The 20,328-nt window shown below is 42.1% G+C and overlaps 1 protein-coding gene across 1 annotated transcript; it reads left to right on the top strand.

Annotated features, from left to right (window-relative positions):
* Positions 1 to 1,362: 1,362 nt before the first annotated feature.
* LOC124266933 (growth/differentiation factor 8-like) lies at positions 1,363 to 14,626 on the top strand. The gene is made up of 3 exons (XM_046701781.1): positions 1,363 to 2,323; positions 10,770 to 11,315; positions 12,599 to 14,626. The coding sequence occupies exons 1-3, from the start codon at positions 1,621 to 1,623 to the stop codon at positions 12,805 to 12,807; spliced, it is 1,458 nt and encodes a 485-aa protein (XP_046557737.1). The 5' UTR covers positions 1,363 to 1,620; the 3' UTR covers positions 12,808 to 14,626.
* Positions 14,627 to 20,328: the final 5,702 nt, after the last annotated feature.

The following is a 20,328-nucleotide window of genomic DNA, read 5'->3' as shown; positions in this document are numbered from 1 at the left end:
CCCCACATGGGTGCAATGGTGTTCCCCACCGTGATATTGCTGGAATATTGCTAAAAGCGGCGTAAAACCATACTACTCACTCACTCACTCACTTGTGGGTATAGGTGCCAGTTTGTTATCGTCCAGCGTGAGCTTGAGAGCCTGTACGTTGCTATGATTGGCGGTCTATTGGATTTCATCACTTATAGAGCTGCCTGGTGCGCGTAAATGCCCAATGAGTTCGGGCTTGTACTTTACACTACACACGGTGACCCAGCGTCATGACATTTTGAAAATTAAATAGTTATCTGACACAGTGTGCATATCTGTGTTCTCATTTATATGTCTCGTCCTTTCATAGATTTTCTTGCTTTTTGGTCGACAGAAAATCATGAATGGCATCACTGATAAAAAGTCTCATACTATTAAGATGTCACTTTTGCGAACAACGAAAGCCAGCAATTCACGCTTGGGTGTCAGCTTTCAGCACGACCGGTATGAACATCGGGGTGACAATGGCAGGAGCTCCAGTGAAAGATTAAGACACCACAACAAAGGTTTTCATGGAACAGCAATATGTTTGCCAAATATCATTAGTTTAAGAAGCTGAAAAGAATTTGTCCTTGAAGATTGAATGGCTGTCAAAAATAACATTGCGTCATGGAAATGGGCGTGGATGGAAATCTGAAATCTGATTGGATGGTTGAACATCCCACGGTGTATAAAAGCAATACAGTTGGTTCTTTACAATTTTCAGATAATCATCCGGCATAGAACTGGAAATCATTTGTGTATTGGTCCAATGAGTAATGAGTAATACAAGTCATTAATGAACTTGAAAGTAAATAAAAAGACAGTTAGCCCTGTTGACTGTGAACTATTAAATGTCTAACACTGCGGTATTGTGGAGAGATACTGAGAAACTAATTGTTTAGAAGATGATATTCAGTAGAACTTTGAAATACGCTAGATTTTCCTGCAGCTAACAAACTATTACAGGTTTTCTAGTCTATGATACCAGTAATAATTTTTTAAATCTGCCAAGCGTTTAAAGAGCCTTCACAACTGGGGTGAACTGATTACATTCGTTCTTGAACTGGTGTTATCAATTAACAGTTGAAGGCCATACACTGACAACGTTTTTGTTGTTGTTTATGTCAGATTCTGAAAACCAAATCTTATCTTATCAGGCGTGATATTTGAAGCGTGTCCAATCATGCAACACATGCTTCGTGGAATACGCCGTCCGTCTGCAAAGTCTTTTTGTACTTTTCCGTTAAAAACATTTCTAATGACTGACTCTTGTCAATAATAATGCTTCCTCTGACGTTTATAAATCTTGTTTTGAGTGCTAATAGCCTGGGTCACACCCACACTGTGTCTACTCCATTCAGCGCGCTGCCTTCACTGGGGACAAATGTGTGAGTCACAAGTGCTGCCGACGTACATTGTGCTCTGATCATTCCCATTGGTCAGATGCGTAGCAAACTTGGAGTTTGAACCCAAAGGCCCTACTTTTTACGCTCTGAAAGCCAGGACCTAATCCGATTCAACTGCAGTGAAGCACGGAGTGGAAATGATACAGGTTTACCGGTACCGCCGGCCAGATTGTCAGGTATAGTGTGTTGACAAGTGGTGAAAATGTTGTGTGTGTGTTTCGTTGTTGTAGCAGCTATTGGCATCGCTGCAGGAACTGAAGATGATGGACAGACACCGTTTTACGTCAACGCATCAGCGTTCGCACAGCAGATTCTGAAAGTTCCTGAACAGACCATTTCAAGAACTTCAGAAGCTCCCCTAGAAAAGTCAACGTCAGCAACGCCACTAACTTCCACGCCATCGACTGATGAAGCGGCAGAGATTTATCGTAAAACCAACAGACCACTGAGTAAAGGCATTGACTGGAAGGACGATATCGGTTCAGATTTGTCAAATACCAACTCGAAATCAAAACGGAAAATGATTAAGAAGCTTACCAGAGAAAGGGAACGTGAAGAACGAAGGCGAAAACGGAAACAAAAGACAGAAGAGAAACGCCTGTATATGGCTGGAAGAAAATCCCAACATTCAAAGAGCAAAGACAGAAAAGTGGATAGTGAAAAACCCGCCAAGAAAACATGCTTGGAGTGTGAAAAGAAACTGAAAAAAGAAAACCTTGAAAAGATGAGACGTGAGTCTTTCAAGAAGCAGGTTATAGAGAAACTACGTCTTGATCTCAGTCGTCCTGTACGAATTCCAGTTCTGAGTCAGGAGATTCTCCGTCACGGAATCATGGACGACGAGTCTGTCGATGACGATGACGGATACGCCAAGACAACCGACATCATCCTGTTCGCAGCGGACAGTAAGTTACATGTTTCTGTTGACTTGTACTCAGTTGAATAGATTCAGTTTTCTTTCATGTTTCTTTTAGGATTGCATTGCAGCTAAGCTTTAAATACGGAAATACCATGTCAGACTCGTCATATCATATGTGATATTGTCGAACACAAAGTTATTCATTTAAAAACATATTGTATTCATTTTTTCGTTAGCATCCCCAGAAAATGAAATGAAAATTATGCACGTATCCATAACAGTACAGCCTGATGTTGTCAGTAGATATTGTAAAGTGCTTATGTGCGTGCGCGCGGGGGATGGGATGTATGTATGTGTGTTTGAGTGGGTTAAGTAAAGAAAGTAATTAAATTCAGTTGGTCACAAAATATACAATTTCAAATATAAGATGACCTAATAAAGATTTTAACAGTTGGCTTGCCTGTGGTCAAAACACGTTATATATTGTTAATTTCCATACGGCTTTCTTACATTTTGTGAGCATCAAATATGTTCTGTTAGCTACATGTTTGGACCCAGCTACAGCCACGATCTAGGTGTTTTATATCCTACCTATCAAATACAATAGACGCTTTACGTGAATTTGGACTGCATGACACTTGAACCTTTTTGACTTGTTCCAAAGTGAATGATTATCGGTAATTAAAGCAACACACGATACAAACAATGGACATTATACGTTGGTATTTCCGCACCTTACCCCTGCTTCAAATGTTGCCAGGGTTAAGGTTACCCAGCATTGTACCCATGTTTAGAATAAAACCGTGCCAAACCACCCGGTTATCCACGACATCCTAGTTTACTAAGTTAGTGATATGCATGTCTATTTAAGTGAAACGACGTCCCGATCATGTCATATTAAGTGGGATGACGATCAAGAACGACGTCATTAATCAGATCAAAATGAAAGCCTTGTCCTTTGATTATGCCTTGAGTTTTCTTAGTTTTCACTGAACAATTGAAATATAATTGACGTATCTTCTTTTACGTTTATTTAGTAATCGTAAATTAGGTTTCCACTATGCGGCAAACGACGTTCTTGTGTTCTTGTTTGAATGGTCAGTCCAAACGACCTTCCTCCGCAAATTGAGTGAAAAGACCACTTTTCTTCCTTTGTGAAGAAGCCGTGTGACTGTATGCTGACCCCTAGCACCACGAGCTGTGCACGTGCTCGGCATGTGGTCAAATGTTCACTCACCATGACCTATATGCTGATGCAATATCATTTCAAATCGAGCAAGCCGTTTTCTTTTCAAAGTATGTTTGTTAATGATCAACATATTAAACTTTACGAAATAAAACACTGCAAATATTATCAAGAAATGTCAAGACTCGTCGGATTAGCATGGCAGTTCTTCATTCATTCGAAAAGCTAAAATCAATAAAAAGGGTCGTCCTCACTGAAAACCAATAGAATTTAGTTGTACAACCAGATAATATAATTCGTAAACATTTTGATAATGTAGGAAGTGTACCGATATTCATACAAGACAATAGGTCCCTTTACACGATAAAGATTACACAAATAAGTTTATTACATAATTTAACGTGAAAGTCACCTCCGAAATGTAGTGATGATTCAGCTAAACCTGTAATCAGGACTTTCAACTTCCCGGTTATATCGTCCGGATTAAGTAAGGAAGGTCGCGGAACAATAACGTAAGTATGTTACTCAAAGAAGTGAAAGAACATCGGATATATATTAAGATTCATACATCTTTTAACTTCTTTTGAGTAGCATATATAGATGTTCTTTGACGTCATATATACCATCCCCAAAAAGTCTGGGATATTGGATTTACAAGATTGATAAAATACAAATGATGAAGCCAAGGGGGAAACAGACGACAAAGAGAAATTAAGGGAAAATGTGACATTTTTTTACATTCCTTTGGAAAATGTTTCATCTGTAAGAATATATATATTACTTTTCTCATATCCATTGGCATTGGCTAGTGGTATGCTCGCAAAATGGTACATCCCCTACTTTGTTTTGAATGGTATAGCTAAACATGTTTTGAAGTATGTATTGAGCTCTCTTTGGACTTCGCCAGTCGACTGTTCATACTGCTATAGTTGACGGGGTAGCTTAGTGGTTGACGCGTTCGCATGTCACGCCTAATACACGTGTTCGATTGTCCGCTTGTATCGGCGGAATGAGTGACGTCGTCCCCATGCCGACAGAGATATTGCTAAAATATTGCTTAGAGTGAGTGGTGTAGAAATGGTACTCATTCACCCTCACACACCCAGTAGGGTATATAGCCTTCTCAATCCAGTCAATTAGCCTTTTGTAAGTTTACGAACCACTAGTCAATTGGCTGATGTCAATAAGGGACGCCCTCTAACCACGCGTACACAGTGAATGGTGTGCATTGATATTTATATGCACACCATTGTGACAACTCAAGGATGAAATGGAACTTTGGGCAAGTTTACTACAACAGGTAATCGTATCAGTAAAGTGAGTCGGCCTATTGTAGTTTACATCCTAAAGTGGATTTATGTATCCCACGACATTTTCATGCCTTACATCAGTTCAAAGAAACTCCTTAACTGATTCACTGCCGTGTGAAAGATTGACCTTGAAGAGATTCACGACATAAAGGCCGTCCAACATTTAGACAAACTTAACAGTGTCACCACGTCCATGAACTGACTTGTCCAACATTATAGAGCCCACGTGTCTACGCGATGTCACCTATTGGGCTTATCTCATAGGAGTGAAAAAAATGATAGGGCCATTATGTCTGAGTTGTTTAAGGCCCGCGTTATAAAACCTTCCTCTTGTCAATCGGTGTAGAGCTCAGGTGTCTAGCAGCTGTCAGTCGTCATAGGTCCAACGTGTCTACCTGTTGTCAATCGTTATGGAGCCCACATCTCTACCTGTTGTCAGTCGTCATAGGACCCACGTGTCTACCTGTTGTCAATCGTTATAGAGCCCACGTGTCTACCTGTTATCAATCGTCATAGGACCCACGTGTCCACCTGTTGTCAATCGTTATAGAGCCCACATGTCTACCTGTTGTCAATCGTCATAGGACCTACGTGTCTACCTATTGTCAATCGTCATAGGACCCACGTGTCTACCTGTTGTCAATCGTCATAGGACCCACGTGTCTACCTGTTGTCAATCGTCATAGGACCCACGTGTCTACTTGTTGTCAATTGTCATAGGACCCACGTGTCTACTGTTGTCAATTGTTATAGGACCCACGTGTCTACTTGTTGTCAATCGTTATAGGACCCACGTGTCTATCTGTTGTCAATCGTCATAGGACCCACGTGTCTATCTGTTGTCAATCGTTATAGAGCCCACGTGTCTACCTGTTGTCAATCGTCATAGGACCCACGTGTCTACCTGTTGTCAATCGTTATAGAGCCCACATGTCTACCTGTTGTCAATCGTCATAGGACCTACGTGTCTACCTATTGTCAATCGTCATAGGACCCACGTGTCTACCTATTGTCAATCGTCATAGGCCCCACGTGTCTACCTGTTGTCAATCGTCATAGGCCCCACGTGTCTACTTGTTGTCAATTGTCATAGGACCTACGTGTCTACTTGTTAGCAGTTGTCACAGGACCCACGTGTCTACTTGTTCTCAATTGTCATAGGACCCACGCGTGTAACTGTTGTCAGTGGTTATATGACCCACGTGTCTTCTTGTCAATGGTTATAGGACCCACGTGTCACGTCATAGGACCCACGTGTCTATCTGTTGTCAATTGTCATAGGACCCACGTGTCTATCTGTTGTCAATCGTCATAGGACCCACGTGTCTACCTCGTCATTGTCAATCGTCATAGGACCCACGTGTCTACCTGTTGTCAATCGTCATAGGACCCACGTGTCTACCTGTTGTCAATCGTCATAGGACCCACGTCTTGTTGTTGTCAATTGTCATAGGACCCACGTGTGTAACTGTTGTCAATGATTATATCACCCACGTGTCTTCTTGTCAATGGTTATAGGACCCACGTGTCTACTGTTGTCAATAACTGTCATATAGACCCACGTGTGTCTACCTGTTGTCAATCGTTATAGAGCCCACGTGTCTACCTGTTGTCAGTCGTCATAGGACCCACGTGTCTACCTGTTGTCAATCGTCATAGGACCCACGTGTCTACCTATTGTCAATCGTCATAGGACCCACGTGTCTACCTGTTGTCAATCGTTATAGAGCCCACATGTCTACCTGTTGTCAATCGTCATAGGACCTACGTGTCTACCTATTGTCAATCGTCATAGGACCTACGTGTCTACCTATTGTCAATCGTCATAGGCCCCACGTGTCTACTTGTTGTCAATTGTCATAGGACCTACGTGTCTACTTGTTGTCAATTGTCATAGGACCTACGTGTCTACTTGTTGGCAGTTGTCACAGGACCCACGTGTCTACTTGTTCTCAATTGTCATAGGACCCACGCGTGTAACTGTTGTCAATGGTTATATGACCCACGTGTCTTCTTGTCAATGGTTATAGGACCCACGTGTCTATCTGTTGCCAATTGTCATAGGACCCACGTGTCTATCTGTTGTCAATCGTCATAGGACCCACGTGTCTACCTGTTGTCAATCGTCATAGGACCCACGTGTCTACCTGTTGTCAATCGTCATAGGACCCACGTGTCTACCTGTTGTCAATCGTCATAGGACCCACGTGTCTATTGTCATAGGACCCACGTGTGTAACTGTTGTCAATCTGTTGTCATAGGACCCACGTGTCTACCTGTTGTCAATCGTTATAGGACCCACGTGTCTACCTGTTGTCAATCGTCATAGGACCCACGTGTCTACCTGTTGTCAATCGTTATAGGACCCACGTGTCTACCTGTTGTCAATCGTCATAGGACCCACGTGTCTACCTATTGTCAATCGTCATAGGACCCACGTGTCTACCTGTTGTCAGTCGTCATAGGACCCACGTGTCTACCTGTTGTCAATCGTCATAGGACCCACGTGTCTACCTGTTGTCGATCGTCATAGGACCCACGTGTCTACCTGTTGTCAATCGTTATAGGACCCACGTGTCAATTGTCATAGGACCCACGTGTGTAACTGTTGTCAATGATTATATCACCCACGTGTCTTCTTGTCAATGGTTATAGGACCCACGTGTCTACCTGTTGTCAATTGTCATAGGATCCACGATTGTAACTGTTGTCAATCGTTATAGGGCCCACGTGTCTACCTGTTGCCAATTGTCATACGACCCACGTGTCTACCTGTTGTCAATCGCCATAAGACCCACTAGTGTGTAACTGTTGCCAATCGTTATAGGGCCCACATGTCTAAATGTTGTCAATGGTTATTGTCATGAACCCAATGTTAGTCGTAACTTCTGACTGCTGTCAAGTATTGCAAAACCAATATTGAAAAATACTCCGCGTTTTACTCACAATATATAATTTCCCTGTCTATTTTATCTAAACAGATTGGTGCTGACAGCTGTTTCGACATTCGACATACGCATGCGTCTCGCGCATGCTGTGACACCATCTGTTTAAGCCGCGCAGGTGCCATGTATTTCATGTCTCATTCCATAGTGCAAATATCGTTAACAACAGACGTATGCCCTCAGTCTGAAAAGTAATCGCCTCATGCAACCGCGAAAGCCTCTAAATGTGAAATTATGAGAGGTTGGCAGTTAAGTTACAAGATATCTGATACAAAACACATCGTCGTGTTTTATATGCCCTCTCAAGGACTCGGGAATAGGTGTTTTATTTATGATAATCATCTCTATCCGTCGCTAATAGTTGACTTTACATCTGGGCTTAGTTATATGCGAGCGGTTTCAGACACTCTGGTATTTATTACGTCTGGCTTCATGACACAAGGTCACTCGACGCTCAACGGTGCACACGCAGATAATACCGTTATATGTGAGGGCAATTGTTAAACACAGATATATATTAATCTTAGAAGTGTTAGAATTCATCTGAAGGTTTGACACATTTCACTTGAAATGTTGTCAACAGATCCTGACGTTTTATACCAGCCAATTAATTATAAACCAGGGAGAAAGATAAAACTGAAACCCATATCATACCCAAAGACGTTTTAAAAGGTTGCTGTAACAATGCCTGGCGTTCAGTATTAAGGGGTGATGCAATATAAGTTATCACATCGTGTCTCGGGAAATACGGGGTTTTATCAGGCATTTATCTAGCCGAATGTTTTTACTTAATCAAAAGAATGCAATACGCATCGAATCGACTTGTTTTTATTTATGTGAGCTGTCACGGTTCACAGATGTTGACAACAGCTGATCGATTGACCTCAATGCAGCGCACGTTACTAAAGACTTGGCGATGCACGCTTTTCTCACTTAGCGTGGTCACCGAGGCGTGGCGGGATAATATGACTTTTGTACTCCCTGCTCGCGGATCGTGACGGGTGTACATGGTATTTTATCAGAGTCACGTGAACCAATCAAAACTCGACATTCTTACATGAGGCTGGATAATGACTTTTAGTATTCTGTGCAGTGTTCGAAATACCTGCCTGCGCGACCGCCATGGGCGGGTTATTTTCTTTCAACAGGGACTGCCAGTGCCAGATTGCCAAATTCACCTGCCCAACAGTCGGGTTAAAATTTAGATATCGATGTATATCGGTATTTTTTGTGGGCAGGTAGGTTTTGGCCAGGGCTGGTAAGTTTTACATCTTACCAGCCCTGTAATCTGGCTGAAATGTTTGGGAGTTTCATACCCTGATTCTTTGTCATGTCAAATGTGCGGCATGGTATCTCACTTTCTTTCGTTGGTATGTTATTTATCGCCGCGGCAATGGTCCAGCTATATGACGGCGGTCTGTACATATTCGAGTCTGAGCCAGCCAATACAGCGATTGACACAATAAGCGCTAATCTAAGCAAAGGCTCAACCATGTCAGCAACTCTGACTGTCCGATCCTGTCAGTTGACTCTTACGACAAGCATGATTTGCTGAAGACCTGTGTTTGTTACTATCAAAATTATATATATTCAGAGACTAAGCGTAAGTCTATCACAGTCCCCGAACTACATTATTTTCATATTGCCTAGCCCTCCCTGCAATGATAAAGCCCTAAATGAAGTAAGTCCAGATTTCCTCAAGTTCTCCCATCTCACTGGGACTTCTTTTCTTTTTAAATGGGGTTATTTGTTGCTAACACAATTATATTTATTTAGAGACTAAGTCAAGGGTCGGTATCTAAGTTATCAGTTACAAATAATTATTCGACATGAGCATGTAATGTAGAGACTTGGCATATATAAGTATATATCAATTGTTATTGTCATAGGACGACAATGTTTAATGAGTAAATAACAAAATAGAAATTATCCACAACATTCGCATACCTTTCAAATTGGCACTGGAAACATCACAGATGTGAAACTGAACGTTTTTATGGGTTGGCGGCGTCTGCTCCAGTCACACCTGTCGTCTGCATGTTCACGTGAGGACGCACGTGCTGCACGCGTGTCACGTCACCCTGTGATGACATACACTGACATGTGCTGACAAAAATCACAGTAACTGAAATAAGCACTGAGGGAAATGTAAACTGTTTTAGCATGGGAGCTTTTCTACACTTTTTTTGTAATTTTTTCGCAAATGAATTTTTCTCTATAACAATCTAACTCTGCGTTTCATTGTTTGTTTCCATTTTTATTTTGTTTTACTTTTTGCCTTCGTTTTTTAGCATGTTTTCGTTTTGCTTGTTTTATAGGTTTGGGGTCGTCCTGGTTGGGGTTTGAGACCGTTCACAAATTATGGCTAGTGGGGATGGGGGTTTTGGTGGGGTGATGAATCACTGATGATGATTTTCAGTGGGGTCACATATTTTCTTCTGGGGAGGTAGTGGTGTCTGCCATTCTGTATTTTGCACACATGTGCTGGTGTGTGTGTGTGTGGTGTTGGGTCAGACAATTTGTACATAAACATATTAATGATTTGAGCTTAAAAATTAGGGGGCGGGGTGATTTTGTACATGACGTACAAGGGTGGGGGGAGAGGCACTTTGTACATACATTTTAGGGTGGGTCATTCACATTGTACATGCCTCTCCATTAAAATCACCATCACCCACCCCAACCCCACCCTCAGATCAGACATAACTTCTGAACGGTCCCTTAATAAATTAAGTGAGTGGGTTTAGTGAGGAACGTTAAACGACGCATTTAGTCACATTAAGCAGATCAATATCACGGGGCGAAACTAGAAATGGGATTCACATGTTGTACCCATTTTGGAATCGAACCGGTTCTTCGGTGTGACGAGCGAACGCTTTAAGGCTATCCCATCTGCCTATTTAGTTTAGAATGTTTGACTGAAAATAGTGTATACATTACATTTAAAGTGCTAAATATTTCGTAAACATAGTAGTGTATACTTTCGGTGTAAACTATGATACAGTACGCGAATAATATGCACATTCTGAAAAGACTTCCTTTCTTTAACAGTTACAAGAAAATGCAGATACCGGAAGTCGACTGGATGCTTCAAGTTCAATCTCCGGAATAAGATCGATGGTCAGGTGACATCTGCAGAACTGTTGATCTACAAACTCCATGATCCGAATGATGGTCAGCAATCATTCATATTGTCAGAACTGGAACGACCAAAATTCCGAAAACACATGCCTCGGAACATCGTGACTCGAATGGACACGGACATTACCGAAGGATGGTTGACTTTTCGATTGGACAAAACTGTTCAAAAATGGGCTGAAAATAGCAACATGAATGACGGTATCGCGGTCAGGTGCAAAACATGCGCGCGGGAATCCCACAAGCAACTGTACAGCGCCAAAGAAGGCTACAAGCCCGTCCTCATCGTTCACATAAAGCCAACGTCGAAACGTCGACCACGGAGGAGTGTTGAGTGTGTTGGTGACAATACTCGGTGCTGCAAACACAACTTTTGGATCAAATTCAGTGAAATCGATCTGATCCATATCCTTCGTCCAGCGGGTGTTTGGGCTAATTACTGCACGGGCTCGTGTGATTGTAAGTATAGGGTCTACCCTTGCCTATCTGCTTAGTAAATATGTGCTTTGGCAGTTGCCATGCAAACCCCTCTTAACCCTATAGCCTTTTTATAATGACTGCACTACATGTCCCTCGTGTGAGTGACAAGCACAAAAACTCCTCACATTGCTAACAACCCGTGAATATCTGGGTTAGAATTGATCTTCAGTAACCCATGCTTGTCGTAAGAGGCGACTAACGGGGTCGGGTGATCAGACTCACTGACTTGGTTGACACATGTCGTCGTATCCTAATTGCGTAGATCGATGCTCATGCTGTTGATCACTGGATTGTCTAGTCCAGACTCGATTATTTACAGGCCGCCGCCATATAGCTGGAATATTGTTGAGTGCGGCGTTAAACCAAACTCACTCACTCACACTCTCATTGCTGACCTAATCATACAGTCCCCTGACTGCTGACTGAGTCATATGACCCTTGTGCTGTTGTCTGTGCCATGTAGCCTTCGTATTTATGACTGTACCATGTATGCTCTTATTGCTGACTGTACCATCTTCCGCTCTTATTGCTGACTGTACCATCTTACTGTCTTATTGCTAACTGTACCATCTTAATACACTCTTATTGCTAACTGTACCATCTTAATACACTCTTATCTTATTGCTAACTGTACCATCTTAATACACTCTTATTGCTAACTGTACCATCTTACTGTCTTACTGTCTTATTGCTAACTGTACCATCTTAATACACTCTTATTGCTAACTGTACCATCTTAATACACTCTTATTGCTAACTGTACCATCTTAATACACTCTTATTGCTAACTGTACCATCTTAATACACTCTTATTGCTAACTGTACCATCTAACACTCTTATTGCTAACCGTACCATCTTACACTCTTATTCCTAACTGTACCATCTTTCACTGTTATTGCGAATTTAACTGTACCACGAATCACTCCTATTGCTGACAATACCATCTAACCTCCAGTTGTTGACTGCATTACATAGCATTTTATTGCTGACTGTACCATAAAACACTCCTTGTGCTGACTGTACTTAGAAGCACTGGTATATGACTATTTAAGCCAAGCCAACCACCCACCCACCCCCACCCCCATATATGCTGAAAGTACCATATATCTCTATTATGCTGGCTTTACTATATAGCCCTCCTATTGCTGGCTGAATCATAAAAGCACTATGATTGCTGACTGAACCATATAAACTCTCGTTGCTGACTGAATGATGCATCCATCTTATCTCTGCTACATGTAGTTCTCTTCTCTTGTTTCAGTGATGACAACGGGGCACTTTAACCACACAGGATTGCTGCAAAGTGTTCGATGGAGTGACGTCGCCAACGACACCATACGGAACGCCATTACACCCTGCTGTGGCGCGGTTCGACTCAGTACAATGTCACTCCTCTACGCCAACGAACGCGGCGACATTCGACAGGTCGACGTTCCCGACCTTGGTGTGGAAGAATGTGGGTGTTTGTAACGCGAAACAGTGACCTTGACCTTCTATACTGCCGTTGCCATGCATGCGTTTGTGTTTTGTATGCCTCCATGAAACGTGCTTCTTGTTCATTCCTATTGCTTAGCAACGTGATTTAATCGTACCAATGGCTCTAAACCATCCACGTTTCTGCTTGCGATTATCAAAACAACGCCTGTGACGTCATGCTTAAACTAGAAAGTCCATATTGCTTAATTAATTCAACTTTTTTCACACGCAAGACAATAAGAAACATAGGTTGTATCCTTCACAAATAAATTCCTCCTTTTTTAAAATTCAGCAATGCAACGTTCAATACATTTAGCATGAACACGATAAACAACCAAAAAACGATAAGGTCAGGGGTTTGCTTGTTACACTAAAGACCCGGGTTCGGGGGATATATATTGTGTATGTTACTCTTTTCACAATGCAGTTTTAAACAAAACTGAGAAGGGTTTTCTTTAGATTGACCGAAAATCAGTTATACTTCAGATAAATGTGTGTTTACATCACTGTTTCCGAATTTTAATACTTCCAAGGCTAAAGCTAATATCTAAGAATGTGAGGGCGGTGGGGTAGCCTAATGGTTAAAGCGTTGGCTCGTCACGCCGAAGACCCGGGTTCAAATCCCCACATGGGCACAATGTGTGAAGCCCATTTCTGGTGTCCCCCGCCGTGATGTTGCTGGAATATTGCTAAAAGCGACGTAAAACCAAACTCACTCAGTCTAAGAATGTGAAAGGCCACAGTGTATCAGAGCGTCGTTCCATAACACGATCTTGAGGCTATTATGTTTGTTGCGTGTGTTTTGTTAAAGCCAATATCGCTTTGTGGAGCAACAGAGGTACTTTTATATGTGCGCTTAGTTAAGGCACCTTATCTCGATAAACCCGTTTTAGTGGTATTATGGTGTAATACAGTAAAACCTCGTTCATTGGTGATAGGGATAGGATAGGGATGCCTGTTTGCTCTAGCCCCCTTACCTCTGAACTCGAATTCCAACCTATATAAAGATCGAGAGTTCCGTAGTTCGAGACAAGTGACGTTACGCTTCAGCGTCAAGACGTCAGTAAGAATTCAACTTTGACTATATAAGGTGACATCGTCTTAGGGATCAGTCACTTATTACGGTACAATGTGATAGTGGCGGGGATCGGGTGCTTCATTTCTTCATTGCCCTTCCGGAAGAAATAAGCTGTAAAGGGTCGATTTTTTCCTGATCCATCCCAAATATATGAAGTCCAATACAGATGTGTCGAATTTTTACAGGTCGAAGGGAAGGAAAGTATGGTCCCTGTGCTTTTTTCTTAATTAAATCATCATTTCGAGTTAAACTTCGTATAAGTCGAAGTACTTACGCTGTCCCTTCCGGTTCGACACAATTGTGTTTGACTATTATATTTCTGATCCTCCTCTAGACGCTGTGATAGCATAGCGTGACCCTCCCCGAACTTACACACCACGCCTTATGATAAATGTCGGTCGCACGTCCGTTATTCCGAGGTTTCGCTGTTGCAAAAGTGCAGATTGTTAGCCTGAGTGCTGTTTTGCCAAGAAGTAGGCTTGTTGACTTGTCCTCCTCAGCTTTATTGTCCAAGGTTCTGCCTGTATAATCGTGGTATTTATGTGACTCGCCATTACAATGCAAATCAAACAATGCAAATCTCACACGAGCCCCTATACTGGACATATTTTTACTGATTTTATTTTGAAATTGGAAATGTGTTTTAACACATATAGCCTCAAAGGCACGTTGTTTGAAGACTGTAGTGTAATTTGTTTATTTAGTGCTAGTTTTCTTAATAAAATTTGCAACTTTGTTATGTGTTCATTTGTAAATGAATGGGAGGAAGTGTGAATGAGGCTGGTTTAGCGTCGCTTTGGACAGTATCCCAGCTGTATCACGAGTGTCAGTTTAATTCGGGAGGAAAACCCGAAGTCATGCAGGCCTTAGACGTTGACCATATTAATTATAGTGCTGACAGCCTGGGAACATGAGTGGGATTCAAACACATGATCGTAGGTTTCTGGTGTGACCAAGGGAGGCAACTCTGCACAGTGAATTTGCGTCACCAAAGACAATTGGGTCACCGAGTTCACGGTGCTTTACTTGTGAGTGAATGAGTGGCTGTATTCATCAATATAAGTACAAACGATAACACACGGAAGAGTTGACTCACGAATAGACTACTGGTAAAACCACACGCCAATGTCGGAATATACAAACTATTCTGTGTGAGCAGTACTGACAGGGGCTACCATTGTTAAAAAAAGCCCGGGCTTACACATGATTGTTGCTAAAGAGATTGGGCAAATCCTCAGTATACCTACCATCTAAATATATAGTTTTGCAACATATCGGGCTTACACGAAAAATTGGCTGGCTACTCGCCAGACTGAGAGGGAAGAGAGACCCGTTCTTAACAAGGGGATTAGCTGTATGGATTTACGTCTTTATTACAATATATGCATACACCCTTCTTAGTCAGATGTGTTACTCACGTTAATACAAACTGTTCTGCGGGAACATACTTACACACACACACACACACACACATACAGAGAGAGAGAGATGGTGTTATGCTGAGGACGCATAGCGATTTCCTTTCAGACAAATTATACTGCTGAATTTGGACCAAAATTCGGTTTGTTGACAACGTATGACTTTCATTCTGCAAAGCTCAGGGCTAACTAACGACACGGTGCTTAACAGGGCGTAAACTCATCTCCCAAATGTGACACATATCAGTGTCAGTCTTGTGAGGATGTGCTGTGTGATCTAGCATTAAAAATATCCAAACCATACCCAAATACTAGTTATGGTTCATGCGTTGTGAAATATTGTCCGCCCCAATTTTCCAGATATATCATCACGACAGCGTGTAAGTATTCGTCAATTATACAAAAGTATGGTTTGAGGGTTCATGTCGTAGAGTTCATACATGATCTGATTTCCACAAAAGGGTGCTCCTACCCGAGTATGAATAATATGCTTGTTCATACTTTTCTTAGTAACGGATATATACCACAGCCAGTAAAACATTCAGAGACCCGTGAAGATCCCTGTTTGAACTGGTCTTCAGCAACCCATGCCTGTCGTAATAGGGCTCGCTGATTTGGTTGACACATGTCATCGTATCCTAATTGTGTAGATATTCATGATATTGATCACTGGATTGTCTGGTCCAGATCCGAATATTTACAGACCGCTACCATATAGTTGGAATATTGCTGTGTTAAAGAACAATGAAACAAATTATTCAGCCTAGAATTCGATGCCTGCAGGTCGCGATTGATTTCAGAACCCTGAACCTGCGTTGACCAAGGAAAACCCCCAATTGCGTAGATCGATGCTCATATGCTGCTGATCACTGAATTGTCTGTTCCAGTCTCGATTATTTACTGATCGCCGCCATATATACCTGGAATATTGCTGGGTGCGGCAAACAAACAAACAAAACCGAGGTATACCAACGGTGAACTTACTGATGCCATACTCAGTTTGACCTAAGATGCCATACCTATACAGATCACATCTTGTAATTTTATTATTAGGGTATTCTGACCCCCAGGCAAACTGTAGCGCAAATAGCGTTGCGCAACACAGAGAAAATGACCAGTCTTCCTATGTGTCTGACCAGTGGTGACCATAAGGGTTTGTAGCGCCAAAACTAGCACCATGCAGTGCTATGACCCCAACGCTGGCATTATATACTTTGGTGCTAGTTTTCTTGCGTTACAAGTCCCGTGGTTCTGGCGTTGCTAACACGATGAACATTTCTATCAGGCCATAATCTTGCATGATTCAAATGTGTGTTATAACTTAGCTAGTCGAAGAGAGTGAATGAGTGAGTTAGGTTTTACGCCGCTTTTAGCAATATTCCAGCAATGTCACGGCGGGGGACACCAGAAATGGGCTTCACACAATGTATCCATGTGGGGAATCGAACCCGGGTCTTCGGCGTGACGAGTGAACGCTTTAACCACCAGGCTACCCCACCGGCCCGAAGAGAGCGATATACTTACAAAATGACCCCATGAAAATTCACTAGCCAGTCGGGCCAGTGACTGTGGAGATTTACTGGGCCGACTGGACTTTTACTAGCCACGGGTTAGCGGGCCAGTGGCTATTTCGCACACTGCGTACTGTAGTTAATTTGTTGTTTACGCGGCACTCAACAATTTTCCAGCTACATGGTGGCGGTCTGTAAATAATCGAGTCTGGACCAGACAATCCAGTGATCAACAACATCGATCTACGCAACTGGGATACGGAATAGTTCATATCGTATTCCAGCCTAGGTCGAGCACACCTTGGTATAGTGCAAAGTCATCTAGTTATATGCTGGACTAGGATACGGAAGTACTGTAGCATTAACATTACTATCGGGTTCTTGTGTAAACATGCAGAGTGTAGAGGCTATCTATGTTGATCTGGAATCACTTGAAAACTGCACTAGATGCCACACAGATCCCAGAGAGGATTATCAACATCGGATATTTTCTGGTTGAATTTCAAACATGGGACTTTGTTTTCTTCTGTCTAGACACAGAAATATGCAGACAGCCCAATGCAGGTATTGAATATTCACAATGTAATCAGCTTAGCCAGATGAGACAAGATCTCAACAAACAAGGTTAAATCTGCAAACATTAGCCTGGATAGTTTCACATATTATGACCGTCAACAAGCAATGCCATGTGACATACAGAAATTGAGTGGATTGTGTTATAGCCAGCTTTAAACAGTATTTCAATTACAAAACAGAGCGTCCGACTGATGGAGGAAGCTGATGCAGAGCTTAGACCCTTCCCACTCGTGTAAAACTCACAAGCAGGCAACCCTCGAAAGATAATTGGAGCGAAATGAGAATTGAACCCTTGAACAACGGTTTTGTGTAAAACTAATGTATCCGTGAAGATCCCGTTAGAATTGGTCTATGGGGATCAGGTGGTCAGGATCGGATGGTCAGGCTCGCTGACTTGGTTGACACATGTAATCATATCCTTATTGCGTAGAATGAAGCTCTTGATGTTGATCACTGGATTGTCTGGTCCACACTCGACTATTTACAGACGGCCGCCATATAGCTGGAATATTGCCGAGTGCGGTGTAAAACTAAACTCACTCACTCGTAAAACTAAACTCACTCACTCACTCGGAATTCTCAACAGATGCACCTTGGGTCGCAGAGTCAACCATGCAGGGTGTACTAGGTCTAGTTCTATTGGACCTACAGCAGCCATTTCCGCGTGAATCTACACAATGACCGCCAGTTCACAAGTTGTCCTGGTTCATTCCTACAGTGAGAAGGGTATGTCAATCCTGTTTGATTTGAAGTTTTAAATCCAATCAGGTGCTGATAATGATGGGACCTGTTCTAATCCAGCCATCATGAACTACAGGGCGACGATGACAACACTTAAGAAAGTCATGGGCCTAATTGACCACTGCCCCTGGTAACTCTCTCTCTTGTAAGAGGCAACTAGCAGGATTGGGTGGTCAGACTTACTGACTTTGTTGCCATGTCATGATATCCAAATTGCGTAGGACCGCCTCTGTGGTGTAGTGGTTAGAGCGTCCGCCCGGAGAGTGGAAGGTCGCGGGAGCGATCACCGACCGCGTCAAGCGTCATACCAAAAGACGTTAAGATATGATACTTGTTGGTCCCTGCCTGGCGTTCGGCATTAATGGGTACATCAAGGACTGGTCAGCTAGGAGTCAGTAAAATGTGTCTGAGTGGGGTATTCATGCTTCACTGCGGCATGGTATCTCAGTGGGCTAGCACTATAAAACCAGCTTCAGTCTGGGCTAGTACAAGCAGCCGCATATACACATACACACGCATGCACGTCATCATATGAGAGAAATATTCTCAAGCATGACGTTAAACCCAATTTCACCTCACCTCACCTCACCCAATTGCGTAGAGTGATGGTCATGATGTTGATCACTGGATTGTCTGGTTCAGACTCGATTATTTACAGACCGTCGCCATACAGCTGGAATATTGCTGAGTGTGGCATTAAACAACAGACCAACCAACCTCTCTCCTCAGTTTCTCTGGTCACAAATACACAAACACAAACAAAATGTTACTTGACAAGCATCTTCATTATTTTTTCATTACAGTAATTTGCAAAAAACCCAACCTTCCTGAAATTACATGTTTGCATTGACTTGATATCAACATACAGGACACCAGCACAACAACATTGTAGAACATGTCACAGACCATGTGATCAACATAAAGAACACACCATATGTTGACGAAGTATCAACAACATGTAATATTGCTGAAACACACTCTTGTAACACAAACTCTAATGAAGAACAATTCCAAATGATTTTGACATCATTATTTTAAAAAAAAAAATTAAGGAAATATTGAAACTCATAAATAGTTATATTAACATGGAAATAATCCAGACAAAGAAAGATGAGAATTTACAAAACTATTGCTGATAAGTTAATTAAAAACTCTCATAAACATATAAACCATCCACACAAAGATTGAAAGTGAGTGAGTTCAGTTTTACACCGCTTTTAGCAATGTTCCAGCAATATCGCGGTGGGGGACACCAGAAATGGGCTTCACACATTTTACCCATGTGGGGAATCGAACCCGGGCCTTCGGCGCGACGAGCGAACGCTTTAACCACTAGGCTACCCCACCGCCCCCAAAGATTGAAAGAAAGACCAGAGTTTTCACAATACTAAAATGACTACTGACCGCATGAAGGAGAGGCATCTTGGACTTGAGTATAATCATCATATTTCATATACTGTCATACACAGTTATTGGTATCATGGCATATAAGTCACTTATTGAAGATATATCATGTGGCACAGAGTATAGTAAACAAAACACAAAAGACACAATCTGATACAAGGCTTAAGTAGTCGTGTATATCAAGATATTTCATAACAGTACTATGTTCCAACTCTTCCAACAGATACATTGTATTCCAGTTTCCATGAATTCCAAATCATACATCATTTCCTGATTAGACTGCCACAATTGATACACATACTGAAATACACCTGTCAGTGTTTCATCCATATGCAGTTTGGTTGTTGTTGCCACCCTGTAACCATGGTTATCGTATATATCGAAATGATGATCAAACATGTAAATCCAGTTACTACAAGTAGTCAGCAAACTGAAACAAGCTCACTAATGTCTGTTCAAATATCTTCACCAAAACATGTGTAAATAAACTTTAATGATGACAGGCTCAAGGGAATCTGTTTTATGCTGACATGTTTTAGTTGCAGAATTCATGTTAAATGCTGCCTTGTCTCCCAGATGTGAATACACTTTGAAGGTCGTAGTGGTTCAATCCGCCGAGGCCGGAAGGTGTGGTTCAATCCCGACTTCGTCATACCAAAAGACCTTAAAATATGGTACTTGTTGGTCCCTGCCTGGCGCTCGGCATTAATGGGTACAACAAGGACTGGTCGGCTCGGAGTCAGTATAATGTGTCTGAGTGGGGTATCCATGCTTCACTGCGGCATGG

This window comes from Haliotis rubra, unplaced genomic scaffold (genome assembly GCF_003918875.1).
Source record: "Haliotis rubra isolate DU_JTF1 unplaced genomic scaffold, ASM391887v1 Scf129, whole genome shotgun sequence".
Taxonomy (NCBI): Eukaryota; Metazoa; Mollusca; class Gastropoda; order Lepetellida; family Haliotidae; genus Haliotis; species Haliotis rubra.
This window is presented reverse-complemented; position numbering and strand designations above follow the sequence as displayed.

Excerpts from the sequence above, each read along its gene's own strand:
- LOC124266933 (XM_046701781.1), top strand. The coding sequence starts at position 1,621 with ATGTTGTGTGTGTGTTTCGTTGTTGTAGCAGCTATTGGCATCGCTGCA. Across the intron at positions 2,324-10,769 it reads CATCCTGTTCGCAGCGGACA|TTACAAGAAAATGCAGATAC; the intron begins GTAAGTTACATG and ends TTTCTTTAACAG. Across the intron at positions 11,316-12,598 it reads CTGCACGGGCTCGTGTGATT|TGATGACAACGGGGCACTTT; the intron begins GTAAGTATAGGG and ends CTCTTGTTTCAG.